Below are 18,676 nucleotides of genomic sequence, written 5' to 3' on the forward strand. Positions count from 1 at the left end.
GAACTAAACTTATGGGAATCATACTCCTAGGCTGAATGAGGTGTGGGGAAAGTGAAGGGTTAGAGGCAGATCTCTGCGTTGTCACGTCGCATCATATTCGTGTGTGTGTGTGTGTGTGTGTGTGTGTGTGTGTGTGTGTGTGTGTCTCTGTCTGTCCATCCTCTATGGGTTCCTGACTGCCCAGGGGATCACGTTGGGATGGATGGAGGCGCGGGAGGGTACAGATGCAATGGGATAGGCATCTGTAAAGTATTTAAGATGAGTTGGGAGAGGACCACAGGTACAGGAAGTTCAGTAGGTGATGGGAATCTGGGGCGCCTGCGCAAAGACACTCCCTTTCCCCCCTAAGAACCAAAGGAATAAAATTAAAAGAGAAAGGTAGGCTGGGGGGATGGGGATGGGGGTGGGGTTGGGGTTGGGCGGGGGCAGGAGGTTGCATTCATAGGTTGGTATGGATGAAAAAAGGAAGTACTTGAAAAGCTGTGATGGCCGAGTGGTTAAGGCGTTGGACTCGAAATCCAATGGGGTTTCCCCGCGCAGGTTCGAATCCTGCTCACAGCGTGCTTGGATGTTTTCGAAATAATGGGCACTCTTAACTTATGTGTTATGCTTCCTTATAAACACCTGAAATGTTCTTTATAACTATTATTTTTTGGCCACATAATCCTCCATCTGTACATGTACCTTTGTAAAAGACTGTCTTTCTGACTGTTTCTTCTTTTCGACCTTCCTCAAGGAATATTGAGTCCAACTTTTCAAAAATAATGGTTTTATTGATGCTTTTTGTTTTTTTACATCACAGTCATTTCCAGATAGCAATTGATTATCTCTCCCAGCATTAAACCTTCCCTTGTAACAAGGGGAAAAAAAGTTATTAAAATCAACCTATGGAATCACTAAATAAATGCAATATTTTGCTTCCATAGTCCCTTACCTCTCTGCCAGAAGGATCATTCATTTAGTGCTGGAAAGGATACCAGAACCATCTAGTCTGGCATAGAGAAAGAACTGAGGAACGAGGTTCAGTGATTTGCCCAAGTTACACAGGTAATAAGTAACAAAGACTTGAACCCAGGTCTTCTGAATCCAAATCCAGTGTATTTTTTTTTTTTAATTTTTTTTTTCAACTGACAAAACTTTGTTTTCCCTCTCTCCAAAATTCGTGATCTTGGACAAAGAAAAAAAAAATTGGGGGAGGGGGACTTGTAACAAATATGCATAGTAAAGCAAAGCAAATTCCTGAATTGTCCTTGACCAAAAATATATCTCATTCTGAACCCTAGGTTCATCATCTCTCCCACAAGAAATGGATACATATTTCAGCCTCAGACCTCAGGAATCATGGTTGATGGTTACATTGATTAGAGTTCTTAAGTCTTTCAAAGTTGTTTGTCTTTACAATTTTTTTTATTGCATGTAATGATCTGTTTCTGCTCACTTCATCTGCATCTGTTCCTTCCTAGGTTTATCTGAAACCATCCCTTCTCATTTAAAAAAAAAGTCAAAATAGTATATATTCCTTTATATTCATATCATAATTTGTTGGCCCATTCCCTAGTGATGAACACTCCTTTATTCCCTCTTTTCCATTCTCCCCCCCCCAAAAAAAATAGAGGAGCTATAATTATTTTCATACAGCTCATTAATTTTACAGGGGAGAAAACTGTTCTCCTAGTTCCTCAACCCATACTTTTGCAGAACTTTAGAATATCAGAGTTGGGAAGAATTTTAAATCTATCTACTTCAATCTAGAAGAGAACAGAAATCCATCTACAAAGTTTAAAAGTAATTATCCAGCTTCAATTTGAAGTTTTTCAGTGGAAATATTTTGAAGGATTAAGAAAGCCCCTTTCACTCTGTAATCACAGTTGTAATTTTTAGGAACTTTACCTACCTAATTTATGGATGATCCTTCCTGGTTAAACCGAACAAATCTAAGCCTTCTACCTCATGAAGGACCTTCAGATTTATAAAGACAGCTATCATTTCCCCCAACATTATCTTTTCAATCAAATCTTGTATTGCCATACTGATTTTTTTCATTCCTAAAATGTGACCCCTAGAATTGAACACAATTTAAATATGGCCTGACTAAGGCAGTGTGAAGTGGGATTATTTCTTGGCTCTAGAAGACATGCCTTGATGCTATATAAAATTGCATTGGCTTTTTTGTCTGTTACAGCACAATATTGACTCAGATTTTCACAGTCTTCCACCCCAATCTTTTCCATGGCTCCTGTTCCTATATGTAGCTGATTTTTTTGAATCCAAGTTTTACTATTTGAGTGAGGAGGGACTAGGCTTGTGTTTTCTTTGGAGACCTCTCATTGAGGAAACTCCCTTTATTGATGCAAATGGACAAGTGTCCTGTAATTTATAATTCTGCTGAGTGGTCTGACTTCATTTAATTTAAATTAGGCTATCAAGATAATTTTGGATACGAATTCTGTCATTAAAAGTGTTAGCTTCATAGCTGCCACAAATTTGTATTAAAATTATTGAACAACATAGGACCAAGGACAGATCCCTGAGGCATATCACTATATATATGCTTTGAATGGAAATCCAATCTGAATCTTCCTAATTGTAACCTGACCCATTAATGTTCCAGCTGGTCTTTAAAGGTAGCAGGAGAGAGCTAAATTAATTATTTTTATTAAGTGCTTACCATGTGCTAAACACTGGGAATATAAATACAAAATCAAAAACAATCTCTGACCTCAAGGAGTTTAATTAAGAGAACAGTAGATAGAGATTGCTATTTGGAAGTGAGGGTGGATTTACAGGGGGTAATAGCTGGATTCTTAGGGGATAAAATGACAAACCATTTCCATGATTAAAGTTGATCTGATTATAGTTCAGGATTTAGAAAGAGGTGTGATGTGGTAAGGAATGAAGGGATTTATGGGGCAAGCAAGATATCTGGTGAGTAAATAACTATTGAGTAAAGTGGAGCAATTAAAAAAAAAATACAAAAACCAAAACCCAATAACAAGATTTATCTATAATTTTCCATTAATTCTAGCAACTTCTTGACATGCCCTTCATAATGTTTTGATTATAATCACATCCATGCCAGATAAGTGCAAAATTGGAGTAGTATTCTTCAAAAAGATTTCTTGCTTTGTCTTTGTGAACTGAAGGGTTGAGAAAGATTCTTCACTCATGTATCAGAAGAAATTAGATTTTCAAATATATGAGCTTTTTGCCAAGCTGCTAACATTAATAGATAATTTTAAAAGATAAAACCTGATCTACCACTTTATTAAACCTGGAGGGGGAGAAGAAAGCAAACTAATCTAACATTGTTTTTTAATTAAGCTAACTTTTAGTTATGATTGCTTCTGTTTCTATGTGCTTGTAAACTTTAACAATATTGCAAAATTTTGCCAAGATTCAACACCAAACTTTTAGGACTTTTAGTTTTCAAATAACATCCTATTCCCTCTTTTGAAAATTTGGAAAATTTACCTTTATCTTAAGTCATTTAGATGGAGAAATTGATAGATTACTGGACCTTTGGTTAGGAAGACCTAAGTTTGAATTTAACCAGTCCTCATAGATGAAGAAACAGAGGCAGTCTGCCCCAGTTTCCTTATGTGTAAAATAGAGAAAATAACAGTACTTTACAATGCAGGATTCTGGTGAGGATAAAATAAAATATTTGTAAATGCTATGCAAACTTTGAAATTAATCATGATGTTAACTCTCAGTCTAATTGTCCTTTTAGGGCCTACATTTTTGCCTTACATCTCGAATTATAAGGTTTCCAAAGAATCCCTTGTCCTAATTCCAGATCATTACTTACATTATTCCAGATTCTGATTTCCTACCTCCTATACTACAGTAGTGTTACTATCTCCTTGACTTTGATCTCATTCAGACAGTGGGAAACCCTTCTTCAAAGGGACATGGCTATTAAGCACTAGTTCCCCTCCCCTGTTTTCAGAACTTCCTTGGGTTCCAGTGAGTTTGCCCTCCTCTCCCAGCTCTTCCCTGTCCCCTGCAAGTTCTTAAATCTAAGGCACCCAAACACTAAACTCCCATCCTCTACCTCTAAACTTTCAGGCCCTTAGCTATATGAGATAGGATGGAGGACCAAAGAAGGCAGGTCCAAAACTGTGACCACACTAGAGCATTATATAGGATTACAGTTGGGGAAGGGAAATTAAGGGGGAGGAGGGAGAACTACCAGATCTCTGCTAGATTCTTCTCTGCCCTCATTACTGACCTTGTGATCATATTTTTATGTGCCCCAAAATATCTTCATAGAGCCACGTACTAGCTGACATTGCTTGACTACAAGAAAAGTCACCTTTATGTCCTTTAAGAATCTCCATTCATTTAATGTGGTATGAGAGATAATGAGATTAGTATAGAGAGATGTGAATTATTCACATCTCAGTCCTCTGGCTCCTGTGGATAAGACCATTTCTTTCAACTCCTTGTTCTGTCCTGTTTTAGACTTCTCAGTCCTATGATATTCCATGGGAAAAGACTACTACAGAAAGTTTAGAGGAGAGATTGTAGAGAGAGAAGATGGAAAACCATAGAGAAAGAGATATAGGGAGATCATTCCCAGGTAACAGGGAGTACTTACTCAGCGTTTTCTAGTATTTAATGATGTGGCACTAAATCTATAGGTTCCCATCTCCTACTTCTCACCTTCATCCTCCTAGCTCCCAAGACTTTCAAGAGAAACCAGGGCTCTAAGGACAGAGAAAAGTAGGTCCTTCCAACCTTTTATCTCTCTTCTTTTGAAGAGCAGAAGCAGGAGGAGCAACTAGGCCTGGGAATTAAAGTTACTGCACAGCTAGAGAGAGGGGAAATCAGTGACACCTGACCAGCTGTGCTTTGTTTCCGACCCACAGAGCCCTACGCGTGGAGGACACGAGCACAGCCCTCCCCTGCTATTTCCCCTCCTTCTCCCCCAGTAGTCAAAGACACTCACCAGGTATCTAGGAACCAGAGAACCTGGGGATATGCCCAGAGTGGTTTGCATGCAAGCCTTTTGAAACAGCAATCCCCATCTGTAAATGGGCATTCTCAGGGTGTGTGATCCCATTAGTCAATCCCTACCTACCACAACCCCAAGACAGTGAACTTTTGTGATCTTATCCTTGCAAGGAGACCAAAGGGAAATGGATACCAAAAGCAGTCCCAATGTTCAGAATCCAGAGCCAGGAGCCTGGAGCTACTAAGTTAGACCTCCTCTAGAGTCAGGATCCAGGTTCAGCTCTTGTTTGGTTCTCTGTGACCTCGATCTATGAGTTCCTTTCCAGAAAACCTCAATAAAGCCTTATGGCTCCTCTTGCCTAACCCAGTTTTCATTTTTCTGTTTCTATTTTTGTACTATTGGTCTCCTTCCCTTTCTCTCATTCTATTTCTCCTTTCTCTCCAACTAGTTTGTCCCATTTGTTTGTCCCCCATTTGGTGACCTCCCTCTCCACTCTCTCCCCATCACCCTTCAGTCAAGGACCTCCTGCTTCACACCTTATTAACCAAATAAACTGTTCTCATGGCATGGAAAGAGAGGAGTTTGGAGAACAGCAGTGGCATAGAAGGCAGTGTATGTGAAAGAGAGAAGCACATAGAAAAAAAAAAAAAAGAGAGACACAGTCACAGAGACAAAAAGAGAAACAAGCTGAGGGAGATACAAAGAGAAACCCTCTTTGGCCAGGGGGTTTCTGCTGCAAATGCTCCTAACTTTTCCTTCTTCCCCACAGGCATGCATGCTGTGCTCTCACAAGTGGCTGCTACATCTGGCCCGTGGGCCTGAGGGCCAGGCGCGTGCAAGATCAAAGAGCCCTGGAAAGCGGGGGTAGGGAAGGTGTTGGTAACTTCTGTATATTAACAGCCTTCCCAGGAAAGCTAAAGGCTGAGAGCCTGGAAGAGAGAGGCTGGGAGATAGATACCTGGAGAGAAAACAGAGAAAGGAGAAAGAAGGGAGACAGAGAAATACCCAGAACAGAGAGAAGAAATGGGGACCGAGGCAAAAATGCAGACACAGTTGAGAGATAGAGAAGAGAGGAAATAAGAGATTAAGAAGAAAAATCCCTTAAAAAAAGCAATAATGAAGAGCCTGCAGCTTTCTAAGTAAAGTTCCTCTCTAACTGCCCCGTGAACAATCAGCTGCCCACTCTTCTAGTTACCTTCTTGCTTCACCCCTCCTCTTCCCCACCTAGTTGCCCTCTTGCTGGGGATCAGAGGACAAGGAATTTTCTTAGACCTGAGGAGGGCATGGGATGAAGGTGGAAAAAGTGGAGAACTGAGATTCGCATAGGAAAAGGAAGGAAAAGAGATGAAAGAAAAAAAGAGCCAAGGACAAAACTTGAGGAAGAGGTTAATGATAATAGTTGATGGGTTTTTTTTTTAATATTTATTTTAGGGCCTTAAGATTACATTTATTATCTCACAACAACCCTGTAAATTTGGTTGCTACTACCAAATCCATAGCTAACAAATGGGGACTCTTAAGATTCAATGAGTATAATGATTTTCCTAAGGTCACATAGCTCACAAGTGTTTGAGGTGGGATTTTAACCAGAATTTCCAGACTCCAGGTTTGGTATACTATCTATTACAGCAACTTGTATTCTTTTTTCCCTTTCCGAGAGACTTGAGAAAAGTCTGGCTTTCATTGAAAAATAAGATTTTTTAAAACACTTCTAATTTAAAAAAAAAATGATACACTGGACAGGAATCAGAGCTAGCTCTCTTTTAGGGTAGAAGCCAGTTGCCTACCAATGAACTGAGTGTCTATCTGCTGTTTACATAAATGATTCCAAAGTTGCTCCAGTGACACTTAGGTTGGAGGGGATCCAAAGGCTAGGCCTGTGTCCAGGACATAAGTTTCCCAGGAGACCGAAGGACTAAAGGTTTTAGAGATGTTTCATTCATTGAATATTCATTCATTTAATAAACACTTATTAAGTACCTACTATAAGTTAGGCACAGTGCTAAGTGCTGGGGGCATAAAAAGAAGCAAAAGACAGTCCTGCACTTGATCAGTTTATAATCTAGTGGGGAAGACAACATGCAAATAAATGTATACAAAATAAACTATTCACAGGATATACAGTTTTGGGGTTATTAATATATCAAAGTTAGGGGTAGAATTGAAGTGAAGATGGGTGCTGGCAAGTTTTGATTCCATCCCTTTTGGGAGGAACCTGATCCCAGTAGCTAGGTCAGAAGTAGAACCTAGCCTGCAGAGAGAGAGGCTTCATTCTGGGAATGAAGTGATGATGAAGTGTGGTGGGAGAGAGGGGAGGATCCCTTTCCTGGCCCCCTGCTCCCAACCCAGGCTGCTCTGGATCATTAAAGCCACCCCATATGGCCAGGGGTTGGGTCCACACCTGGTTGTGAACAGCCTTTCTCTCCTCTACTAGGCCCTGGTGAAAAGGAAACCACAAACCTGACCCAAATTCCCAGGGGGGTGGGGGTGTGTGGGCAGAAGCCTTAGGCTTCAGCCATGTTCCCTTTCAACATCTGTGCAGTTCCATTTGGCCTCACTGGGGAGTCTGATCCTGTAATCCTAAGGGCACCTCGCTCTGATTATACTAACTGGGATGTTTTCAAGAGACCAAATTTATGCTTTTTGCATAATTTACAAGGCTATGGAGTCTACCAGAGCACTAGAATGGATCTAGGAAAAACTAGCTTTCTTCTTACATTTCTGTATTTGTGTCTATCTTTGTCTCTGCTTCTCTTTTTATCTTTCCATGAGAGAATAAAATTTTATCATTTTTGGATAAAGGTAAGAAAGATCGTTGAAATGGCATTCAAAAAACTTAGGTTTGACTTCCTGGTTTTGCCACTTACAAATTATGTGGCTAAGTCACTGCCTCTTTAGGGGAGCCCCAGTTTTTTTTTGTGTATAAAATTATCAGACTGAATGAGATAAACTCTCAGATCTTCCATAGTTCTGACAATCTGTATGTATTGTCTTGTATTCCTATCTGATGCAGTGGACAAAGTCCCTGGTACAGAGCCAGGAAAGCCAAGTTCAAGGCCTCAAACACTTGCTAGTTATGTGATGCTAGGGCAATTCACTTAACCTCTGTTTACCTCAGTTTCCTCATCTGCAATGTGGGAACAACAATAACAGGTTTGTCAGGTTTTATCAGGATTGTTGTGAGGATTGAATGAAAAATAGTAATTGTCAAGTCCTTAGTAAAGGGTCTGATATATAGTAACCTTAGTTGCTATTATTCCTATTCTTACCTTTTGTGGTATGTGTGTATTGAAAGGGGACAGAGCAAGGCAGTCCCCTCCTGATATCTTAGAGGAATACAATTCAATCTGCATTTATTAAGCATAAGACAAGGTAAGACAGATTCAGTTTTAGATAAGTTTCTGCTCTCATGGAACTATGAGGTACTATGGATACTATATACTATCAGAAAATAAAGATATAAGCACTGCTTCTCCAACCCTATGCCCAAAGTGGTCTCCATCCACCCAGCTGGGTCCAAGAACACTTATCTGTCCTATGAAAATCTTTTATGTAAGTGAGGAGGTTGGTTTGCCAATGGGAAGACTAGGGACTAGTATTTTTGAGGAATGGGACTGGGAAGCTGTAATTTGGAGACATCTAATCTATAAACTATAAAACACAATATTAAATGTGAGTTTTAAGCAAAAGATTTAGAGAAAAATATTAAACGAAGGGAAGTTGGGAAAGGATAAACTTTTTCCAAAATCAGGGAACAGGTACCAGGAGAAGGACATAGGAAAAGGAAGGTTTCATTTTGTGTTTCAGGATCAGTGTGGCTACTTGTATTCCCGGGCACTGATAGAAGACCATGGGAAAGTGGCACTTACTGCTTATACATGCATCTCTCATCTTCAAATGAATTTAAGAATACTTGAATTGCCTGCTTCAGAGGATTATTGGAATGCTATTGCTATAAAAATGTGAAGTGTAATAATACTGTGAATTATCTTAATATGCATACATATGAATATTGAGAGGTTCCAGTTAAGAATTTCCCTATACCAAATTAGAGCAAAATCCAGTTGTTTCCATTCAGGATTCACATAGTATGGGCAAGATTTTCTGACTTCAAGGGTAGTTTTACCAGGAGAACTTTCTCTGTAATGTATGACCTTGGAGAATGGCTAATGGTGGGACTACATGGAAGAGGAGACTTGAAGGTACCGTTGTGGGGTTCTCTAGCCACTACAGTAAGCTGCCTCTCCCCTGAGCACCACTAAGATTAAACAGAAAAGAGTAATAGCAGGACTGAGATGTGTTTTCTCTCTGAACTCCAACCAAGGATGAGATAATAATGGCACTTGCTAATATCATTTCTTCACTGCAATCATAACTCTACCCTGATACCTATTTGTGAAACCAAGATTCTTCTAATTCTAATTCTAACTCTCCTCTACCCTTATAAATTTTCTTGAGGAAACACCATTCCCCAATAAGCTGCCTTTCCTTTTTCAGCTCCGTTTGCCTCTCCTTCACACCTCCTGTTTCCGGTAGCCTCGTGTCTTTAGTCTGGGGGATTCTTATGCTGGTTGGTGGCTGTGGAATGGGCGGGGAGGAGGGGGAAGAAGGATGAGTCTTGGAGGCGGTACTGGAGGGAGGCGGTTTCCAGGGACCCTCAGTCTTGATATAAAGGGCTGGGTGGGTACTGACCAGCTCCATTCCAAGGTGCAGATTCGAGATGGTGACTAGGGATCGAGCAGAGAACAGGGATAATCCCAAGGTAAGAGAGAGAAGGAGGAAGAAGAGGAGACATCCGAACCTTGAGAAAAACAAATGAAGGAAAGACAGAGGAAAAGTTTCCTACTTTGGGAAAACTTTTGGGGAGAGAGGTCAGAAGGGGCCAAAAGAAAAGGCAAGGTGGTCATGGTTGTAGATACTGGAGTCAAGTAATGGAGGTAGAAAAGAGGAAGAAGGATGCAGAGAACAAAGAGAGGAAAGAAGGAGCAGAGGGAAATAGAAAAGGCAACAAGATAGGAATACAAGGGAAAGCCATAGAACTGGGGTGTGGGGAGAATGAGGAAAAGAATCAAAGGCAGAGAATAGATAGGGAGGAGAGAAAAGGATGGTGGCTAAGGAGAGAGATGGTGGTAGAAAGCTTATATAAGAAGAGGGCTTTGGATAAAAGAAGGGAAACTAGGAATAAGTATTAAAAGATCGAAGAGAAGGACACCTAGGAGAGATGAAAAGGCTAGAGAAGAGGTAGGAGAGTCCTGCTAAAGGCAATAAATTAGGAGGAAAATTAGAGGGACAAAAAGTGTGCACAGAATGCGTGATTGCGTCTGATAAACATGTACAGAGTAAAAGAAAAGGAGAGAGAAAGAGGAAGAAAAACAGCACCATATTAAGGAAAGACAGAGAGAGGAACAGGGAGACGGAGAGACTCGTTGAAAAACAGAGATGGAAGGGGAAAAAAACTTTAAAAAATAGAATCAGAAATAGATTGGGGGGGACGATGCGGGAAGAGACAGAAAAGAAAAAAGGAAAGAAAAGGGAAGAAAAAAGAGGAAGCTTAAAGCATGAAGATGAAAATATAGAAAGGAAGTTCAAAAATAAGGTTAGACGGGGGTGGGGAAGAGAGAGAAGGAAAGGTGGAGAAAGTAGAGTGAGGTGAAAGCACAGATAACTGAAGTGGGGGAATGGGAACGGACTTCTGAGTCCTAAACTCGTAATGGGAGAGACTTTGGGAGAGGCGGGTGGATAGGGAATAGAGAGTCTAGGGGTACAATACTGGGACTAGTTATTTTGAAAAGTGGGAGGGCCGCTAGGCCTGGAGGAGTTTCGGAGCGGGCAGTTGGGACAGCAGGTCTGTGATTGAGTCTCGGGTATGGCTCGGTCCGGCCTCCCCCTTTCCCTCCTACAGATGCTAAAACCACTAGTGGAAAAGCGGCGCCGGGATCGTATCAATCGGAGCCTAGAGGAGCTTAGGCTACTGTTGCTGGAGAGGACTCGGGACCAGGTTAGTGAAGTCGCCTTCTCGTCCTCAGCTCCTAACTCCTTAGGGACCCAGGCATCCGGCCCCCCAAATCCAAGATTCTCAGGGACCTTCCTAGTCCTGGCCTCGAGGACCTTTAAGGTTTCGTGTGTTCGATCTTGAGTCTTAATACCCGAGACTTCAAAAGACCTAAAGGTCTGGTCTCCCAGCTTTCAAGATGATCTGGGAACCCAGGAGTCCATTCTCTCAGTCCCTCAAGGAATCCCCATTTGTGTCCCCCCCAATTCCCAGTTTGCTCTGCAGTCCTATTACCAGGCCCTACAGTCCCGGCATTGCTCTTTTCCCTTCCTTCCTTCAAGGAATCCACTTAATCCGTTCCTCCAGCCCTGCCCCTGAAAAATCCGTCTCCAAGGACCTTAAGATCCCCGTCTTGTTTCGGAATCCCAGTCTCCGAACTTCTCCCGGTCCCCCGCCCGCTTTGCGAGTCCCTTCCCTCCCTTCCTCCTCCTCCCGCCCCCGCTGCTCTGCTGCAGTGAAGATCGCCCGGGTGGAATGAATCCCCGTTCCTGGGCCCCGTTTTTTCCTTCCCCCTCCCACTTTCCCCCCTCTCTTTCCCCTCCTTGTCTCTCTCCCCTTGCTCCATACTGCCTCTAGAACCTCCGGAACCCGAAGGTGGAAAAGGCTGAAATCCTGGAATTCGCTGTAGGCTACTTGAGGGACCGGAGCCGGGCCGAGCCCCCGGGTACAACGGGTACAACACGAAGGGCCGGGGTTGCGCGGGCGGAGAGGGCAGAGAGGGAAGATGCAGAAAAGAGGAAAGGAAACCGGGGATGGGAGCTGAGGGTGAGTGGAGACAGGAGAACGTAGAGGGGAAAGTAAGGACCAAAGGGTGGGAAGGTGGTATGTCCCGCTCAAGATGCATTTCGTGAAGATAACACAAGTGTGTGTGTCTGTCTCTGGATCTCGCCCTCTATCATCGATCTGCTGGTGTCCTGGTGCCCTCCTCTGTTCTGGTTTCTTCCTCTCCTTGATCCTACGCCTCCTTCTCTGTCTCCTCTTCCCTATCGCTCTATGCCTCATTCCCTTGTCCCATACTCATTTGTGTCGATCTCTCCAACCTCATCTTACCCACCCCTCCTGCCTTCCTCTGTGCCCCGGGTTCTCTTATTGTCTGGTTTCCGGGCACCCCTCTGTTCACATGCACTTCCATCTATTTCCATGTACCCTCATGCTCCTCCATCTGCATGCTCCTCCTCCCTCCTCCCATTTGGCTCTATGCGCCCTCCATCATGTACCACTACGTCTCTGTGCTGGCGTCGGCCTCGTTTTACCCAATCCCATATCTCTTTGCTCCTCTTTTGCCTCCCATTCTCACGTCACTACACGTCCCCCAACCCTGTCTTTCCCACTATGCTTGCGCTACCTCCCTGCCCTGATTCCCCTTCTCCCTTGCTCCCTCCGTCCCTGGCTCCAGGTGCCCCCCGATCTCCCACCCAGGACTCAGAGGCGCTGACCAGCTGCTACCTGTCCGGTTTCCGCGAGTGTCTCCTCCGCCTGGCAGGATACGTCCACGAAGCCAGCCCGGCAGCCCGAGCCCAGCTCCTCTCCACCCTCCACAGCTACCTCCGACCCAAGCAGAGCCAGCCTGAGGCCGGCTCCGGGGAGCCCCGCTGCCCGCCCCCTCGCCCCACGCTGGACCCCGCCGCCCTGCCGTCAGGCTCGATGCCTACCCCTGCTCACCACCATCCTCTCCTGCACCCCACCAGCCCCCGCTCCGCCTGGTCCCCGACACTCAGCACAACCTGGCCAAGGAACCTGGGCGCACGGGCGCCCCACACAGGACTGCGGCCTCCTCAGAGACAAGAGGGGGCACTGCCGGGGGGCAAGTCCCCGCCTGCCCCGCCCGCCTTCTGGAGACCTTGGCCCTGAGCTTTTTGGGGAGGGGGTAGGGTAATGGGGATCAAAGAGGGGAGCTGGAAGTAGAGGGGCTCGGAAAGGTGGTAGGGAGGGTGGGACGAGAGAGGGAGAGAAAAGACTCCGTTTTGAAGGGCGGGGGAGGGGCTCTGGACCCAGGCGTCCGGGAGCGGGAAGACGAGCTGTCTGGGGAGAGGGCGCAGGGTGGGGAGAGGTAGGAATAATGGGTTCTTTGGTCGTGTTGAGATTCTTGTTTATATATAGTATCTATATAAATATATATTTTTCCCTCATTCCTCTTCTCCCCGTCCTTCTCCTCCCCATCAAACCTTCCAAGTCGCCAAGGTTGAGTCTTTCCTGTCCCTTCTCCGACAGCCCGGCCCCCGCATCCCCGGTATCCCTAGTTCATGGAATAAAGTGGCGATCCCTTTCTCTCGGCGTCCTTTCCCCTCTCTCCCCCGTACTCCACTCCCGGTGTTGAAAAGCAGGTAAGTAAGCAGAAAGATGTAGCTGCACCGACAATCTCGGAGATGGAGAAAACAGGTGGGAAGAGAGCGGAGAAGACAGGAGGAACTGAGAGAATATTTTAACAGGCCTCTGGGTTCCTTACTCGCCTAGTCAGTTTAGGCCAAGGGGGAAAAAACAAAGCGACTCTGGTGGGATTCGAACCCACAACCTTTGAATTACTCTCTCGTCACTAGAAGTCCAATGCGCTATCCATTGCGCCACAGAGCCACCTGCTGGGCCTTGCCAGCTCTCGCCCTACAGCCGCTACCATCGCCGCCTAGGTGATAATGAGCAAGAGGGGGAAAGAAATGACTTCGAAAAAAAAGACTTTGGAGAAAGGGTGGGGCGGAGCAAAGTCCGACTGTTGTGAGAGAACGGACCGGCAATCTGAGAGATGGGAGTGTGTGTGTGTATGTGTGTAGTGTTTTTTGTGTGAAGATGTGTGTATAGGAGGGGTCTGTATAATAGATTGTGCGGGTGGGTGGTATGTAAAGTGTTTATGGTGTTTCTATCCGTGCGTGTCTGTGTCGGTGTAGGTAGTGGGTCTGTCCCACTATGTATGTGGTGCGTGTCTCGATGTAGATGTAGGCTGTGTGTCTCCGTGTTGGTGTGGGTGAAGTATGCGCCCGTGTGCATGTGTCTACGTATGTCTGTGCGTGAGATGTATGCGTATCTGCGCATGTCCGTGCGTAATGTTGTGTGTGCGTTTGTCTGCGCACGTCTGTTTGTCTGTGCGTGGGTACGTGTGTCTGTGAGCGAGTCTGCGTGTATTTCGAATCCCCGTGATCTGTCAGTTGGTCGGTCGCGGATACCGACGGAAGACGTTGGCGCGGGAAGCTATCTCGCCCTCTCCCAGTTCCCCAGTCCTATCTTCGCCGCAGTAGGCATGCTAGGGCGATGCCTGTCTCTGTCTTCTTCCTCCACTGTAGCTCAGCGCTGTGTGCGATATAACCTCTTCTCCCATTTTATCGATTTGCGTCCCGCCTCTCCCCTCCCCCCCAATAAATTGATTTAATATGAAATTTCTTGAAAGTATCTGTCTTTTTTTTTTCCTTCTTTGCTTCCGATCCAGTTTATCCCTTTTTTTTTTTTTTTTTTTTAATCACATTTGTGCCTCGGATTACTTATAGAACATCAAAGAAAAGACAATCTAAGTGCACTAACTCTTACTGGTACAACTCTCCTGACATATCTCTAGGAAGTCAGCAAGAAGATCCTTCGCATGCAAAGGTAGCGTGGCCGAGCGGTCTAAGGCGCTGGATTTAGGCTCCAGTCTCCTCGGAGGCGTGGGTTCGAATCCCACCGCTGCCAGAGTTTCTTTGCTATTTGAAGCATTTTGCTTGTGTACATTGTTCCAGAATTTAATTTCGCATGCATCCTTTACTTTGCAGTGGAGAACTATTGGGGAGTCACATTATTTTTAGAACTTCATGGCTCCAGGTTCTGCATTCCAGGATCACGTTGCTTGAGGCACATGATTTTAATAGACACAAGATTCTTACGAGATTTTCCACAAATTACACACCTATTATTTATTATTTATTTATTTATTTATTATGCCTCCAGAAGCCCCCCGAGAAACCTGCTCCCGGAGAACATTATACTTTAGAGAAGAGAACATTACAGGCTACTATGACAGCCCTCGGCTTTATCAAGGGATCTTGCAATGAAGCGCATGGGGTAGTAAAGGCTTTGAGGTTTCGAGCAGAATGGCATGAAAATACAGGACACATTTTATACAAAATTTAGAGAAAAAGAAATACGTCTTCAGTGTGGGAAATGTTTTTTTTAAACAGCAAACTCTAAATTTGCTTCATTTTAACTTCTGACCTCTGTGTGCCTGTTAGGGCCCAGCAGAGTAAATCTAATCCCTTTTACATAAGAGTCTTCTTCAAACACTTGAAGACAATTATTACATATTAATATGCCTCCTATTGGCTAGATATTTCTAATTCTTTCAATCAGTTCTCATATAGTCTTCTTCCTCTATATGTATTATGCCACATTATTACTGTAAATGTAAGCTCAGAACAAAATATGGCTTTCACATTAAGGGCAGGGTACAAATGGGGATTCATTATTCCTGAAAGAGCCTATAGCCCTTTTTACTCTTAATGTCATCTTAATTTTTTGGGTTGTTATATTCTATGGATGATTATCTAGTTGTTCATTAAAACCCCAACTATTTTTCAGACAACCTGAAGTCTAACCCCATATTTTCTACTTTAAAAAAAATGTTTTAAGCCCAGTTGTAAGATTTTTGATATCCATTTTTCTTAAATTTTATTTGACTGATTTTGTCCTCAACAAGAATTGGGGAATCCCAACTCTTTTGTCATCCAAAGTAAATTTTATTTATCTAAGCTTTGTGTCAAATTTGGATTTCACAGGGATGCCATACGTACTGTCAAGATATTAGGAGAAACTTTTTCTAGCTATGTCCTGAAGTTAGCATAAAATCAATCTTTTGGGATCAACCTCTGGATGATCTTAGCCACAGAAAAATCCCAGAATTGTTTTTGGTCATGAAGTCCTGCTATGAATCAAACTTATCACCTTGATTGTCATATGTTGGCACATAGCAGGCACTTAATATCAGTAAACAAAAGTAGACAAAGTATACAAGATACATAGGAGATAATTAACATAATAAAGGCACTAAGACACTAAAACATTTCCAGATGCTTATTGATTGACTGCAACTGATTTTATTGAACAAAAATTATAACCCAAATTTGGAATGCTCTTAACTTCTATCAATTATGTTCTGTGACTTCATCCAATTCCCAGCTAAAATCTTGCTTTCTATAAGAAGTCTTTCCCAATCACTTTATATGACTTCTCTATTTTTGTTATTTTTTTCTGACATTATATGAATGAATATTCTGAAATGGGAATACCTGGATGACTGGAAGATTGAGAGATCCATCAAAGCCATCCAAAGTGCTAACAACTAGGATGATAAAGGCTCATAGAAGCAGGCCAGAGATCTGCTCTTCACAGTATAGGAGGAGACTGACCCCCTTATCCCCAAGCCTAGACATCAAATTCCAAAAGGAGTCAGCCCAAGCTGAGCAAAGGAGCAAAGGATTCCCATGAAGATTTCATTTGCTGAAAACTAACTTGATGAGGACTCTTAGAAGAAATGATCTTGTAGGGCCAGGAAATTAGAGATAACTTCTCTCCTTCAAGCATTATATAAATATGTATAATTATATGTAATCTTATATAAATATATGTAACATACCAGTATAATGATCTTTCTTACCTTCCCACGGACAATGTGGACAATGTGTAGTGTTAGAAAGGACCGATAAGCATATCCTTCTTTGGGCAAGTCTTCTGTTCCAACTACTGTAAGACTAAGACACTTCTCTTTAGTGATCTTGTGATAAGGTAAGGAGTCTGATTTGGAGAGATGTTGTTTTGTTTTTGTAACTTCTGGTTTTTGTTATATCTTCTTAGTATGTATCCCTTTGTAAAAGGTAATTGATGTGAACTGATTGAACTAAAAGATGAAAAGATGCTCACTTTTGAGTTTGGACAAAGAAATGCTATAAGGCACTGGGTTTAAAGAGTGGTAGTGGTCATAGCCATCAGCTCGTTTATTTACTCCATCAGGGGAAATCGACACTGTTGTATTATTAAGTGAATAAGTAACTAAAATAGGATGGCCACACCATGATCCTAACTGAAATCCACAGTAGAGGTAGTAGCAGCTTAAAAAAAAAAAAAAAAAAGGATAAGTAAGGATACTTTCTATCCTTAAGAAGTATCTTTCATAAGCCATCCTAGTGAAGAACTGACTCAGAAGTTAGGTCAGTGTGTTCTACAAGCAAAGGAAACATCATTTTCACCAGGGTTTACTCTTCTGCAGCTGCAAACTCTGTTACAGATTCTCATCAATAGTCCTCTCATGGCTCTTTGGACTTTTCAGAATTCACAAGATCATATTTCATCTCCACACTGCAGAGAACTAAATCTAAGGGGAATTTTTAAAAGAACTCTATGAAAGGAGAAAAGACTACCAATGCATTCTGTTATCATTGCTACATGTGTTGCCTAGGCTTTGGGAGGAAAGTTACATATCATCTTCTTATTAAAAACTAATTTATCCTACCAAAAGAGTGTTAGAGGAACACACTGATGGTGGCTTAAAAATTACAGAACACCACATGGCTACTTCCAGGACTAGCGGTGGCAGCTATTCTTTGGGGAACTCAGATTAGGAATTATAGTAGAAATTGGAAAAGTGAGCCCAGATCAGGTACTATGTGAAAATCTGATCATATTACTTCCTTATTCAATCAATAATCTTCAAAAGCTTTCTCTTACCTCTCCAAGCAAGAGCAAATCTAAACTCTTCCATTTTGCATCCCAATCTGTTCTCAGCCTATTTTCCCAATGTTCTTGCGTATCATTTATTTTCCAGGGCTCTATGACAGGCCCAAGAATTTCTTTGTGTATTGGTTTCCTCCTTTCCTGAAGTGGGCTCACATCCCACTGCCTCATCGAATCACTATCTTCCTTTAAGATTGGCTCAATCCTCTCCTATTACATTTCCTGAAAATTTTCTCTTTAAAATTAACTACTTTATTTATTCTAAAAGTACTTATATATGTACTTGTCTCAGAGTTAGACTGTAAACTCACTGAGAGTAGGAATTATTTCATTGTATTTATTTCCTTAGGGTCCTGCATATATAGTATTTATCTATATATCTATGGTATATATAGTATCTATCTATATCTATCCATCCATCTATATCTATAATGTGTGTATATATTACTTGTTTGTAACAAATTACTGCATGCAAGGATAATGGATTCCAAATTTCTCAAATTAAAAAGAGTTCCCAAACCAAATTTTAGGCTTCATATTCCTCCCAATTACTCAATTATCAAATTTCAAAATACTACAAGTTCCTTCTAGGCATTTTTATTTCAGTTCAATTGAATTGAAAGACTTTAGTTTAAAAATAAATGGTTTTTTTTAGAAAATTGGGATGTGGTGGGGAAAAAAATCTTTTTTATATGAATTTTTGTCTGATATTAAAACCGAAACTTAGTGCAAATGAAAAAAAAAAAAATAGGTTCCACCGAGATTTGAACTCGGATCGCTGGATTCAGAGTCCAGAGTGCTAACCATTACACCATGGAACCACTTTTTGGGACGTGCTTTCCTGGATGCCTTTTATAGTTACTTTGGCTTTTGTCTTGCCCCCATTTCTTCCTTTTCTGTTGTGTCTCTTCATCCCCTATTTCCCATTCTCTACTTTCTTTTCTATTTCAGAATTTCCTCTTAACGACAAAATGCTCTTCAAA

General features: G+C 42.4%; 1 protein-coding gene and 4 non-coding genes across 8 annotated transcripts; 3 read left to right on the forward strand and 2 right to left on the reverse strand.

Moving 5' to 3' along the window:
• The first annotated feature begins 479 nt into the window (after window positions 1-479).
• TRNAS-CGA (transfer RNA serine (anticodon CGA)) lies at window positions 480-561 on the forward strand. Its single transcript has one exon. It is a non-coding gene; the product is annotated as a tRNA-Ser (tRNA).
• An 8,480-nt stretch (window positions 562-9,041) lies between these two features.
• On the forward strand, window positions 9,042-14,374 carry HES7 (hes family bHLH transcription factor 7). Of its 4 annotated transcripts, none has more exons than XM_051995744.1 (4): window positions 9,042-10,553; window positions 10,860-10,955; window positions 11,586-11,673; window positions 12,406-14,374. In XM_051995744.1, the coding sequence occupies exons 1-4, from the start codon at window positions 10,452-10,454 to the stop codon at window positions 12,858-12,860; spliced, it is 741 nt and encodes a 246-aa protein (XP_051851704.1). In that variant the 5' UTR covers window positions 9,042-10,451; the 3' UTR covers window positions 12,861-14,374. The 4 variants fall into 4 exon arrangements, with proteins under 4 accessions (XP_051851704.1, XP_051851706.1, XP_051851703.1 ...); XM_051995746.1 differs by having other exon boundaries at window positions 9,053-9,719; XM_051995743.1 differs by having other exon boundaries at window positions 9,059-10,553; window positions 11,586-11,682.
• On the reverse strand, window positions 13,494-13,580 carry TRNAR-UCU (transfer RNA arginine (anticodon UCU)). The gene is given in 2 exon segments: window positions 13,494-13,529; window positions 13,544-13,580. It is a non-coding gene; the product is annotated as a tRNA-Arg (tRNA).
• A 207-nt stretch (window positions 14,375-14,581) lies between the features above and the next one.
• TRNAL-UAG (transfer RNA leucine (anticodon UAG)) lies at window positions 14,582-14,663 on the forward strand. The gene has a single exon. It is a non-coding gene; the product is annotated as a tRNA-Leu (tRNA).
• A 3,779-nt stretch (window positions 14,664-18,442) lies between these two features.
• On the reverse strand, window positions 18,443-18,514 carry TRNAQ-CUG (transfer RNA glutamine (anticodon CUG)). Its single transcript has one exon. It is a non-coding gene; the product is annotated as a tRNA-Gln (tRNA).
• Window positions 18,515-18,676: the final 162 nt, after the last annotated feature.

The sequence above is a fragment of the Antechinus flavipes genome, chromosome 4, assembly GCF_016432865.1.
Source record: "Antechinus flavipes isolate AdamAnt ecotype Samford, QLD, Australia chromosome 4, AdamAnt_v2, whole genome shotgun sequence".
Classification (NCBI taxonomy): Eukaryota; Metazoa; Chordata; class Mammalia; order Dasyuromorphia; family Dasyuridae; genus Antechinus; species Antechinus flavipes.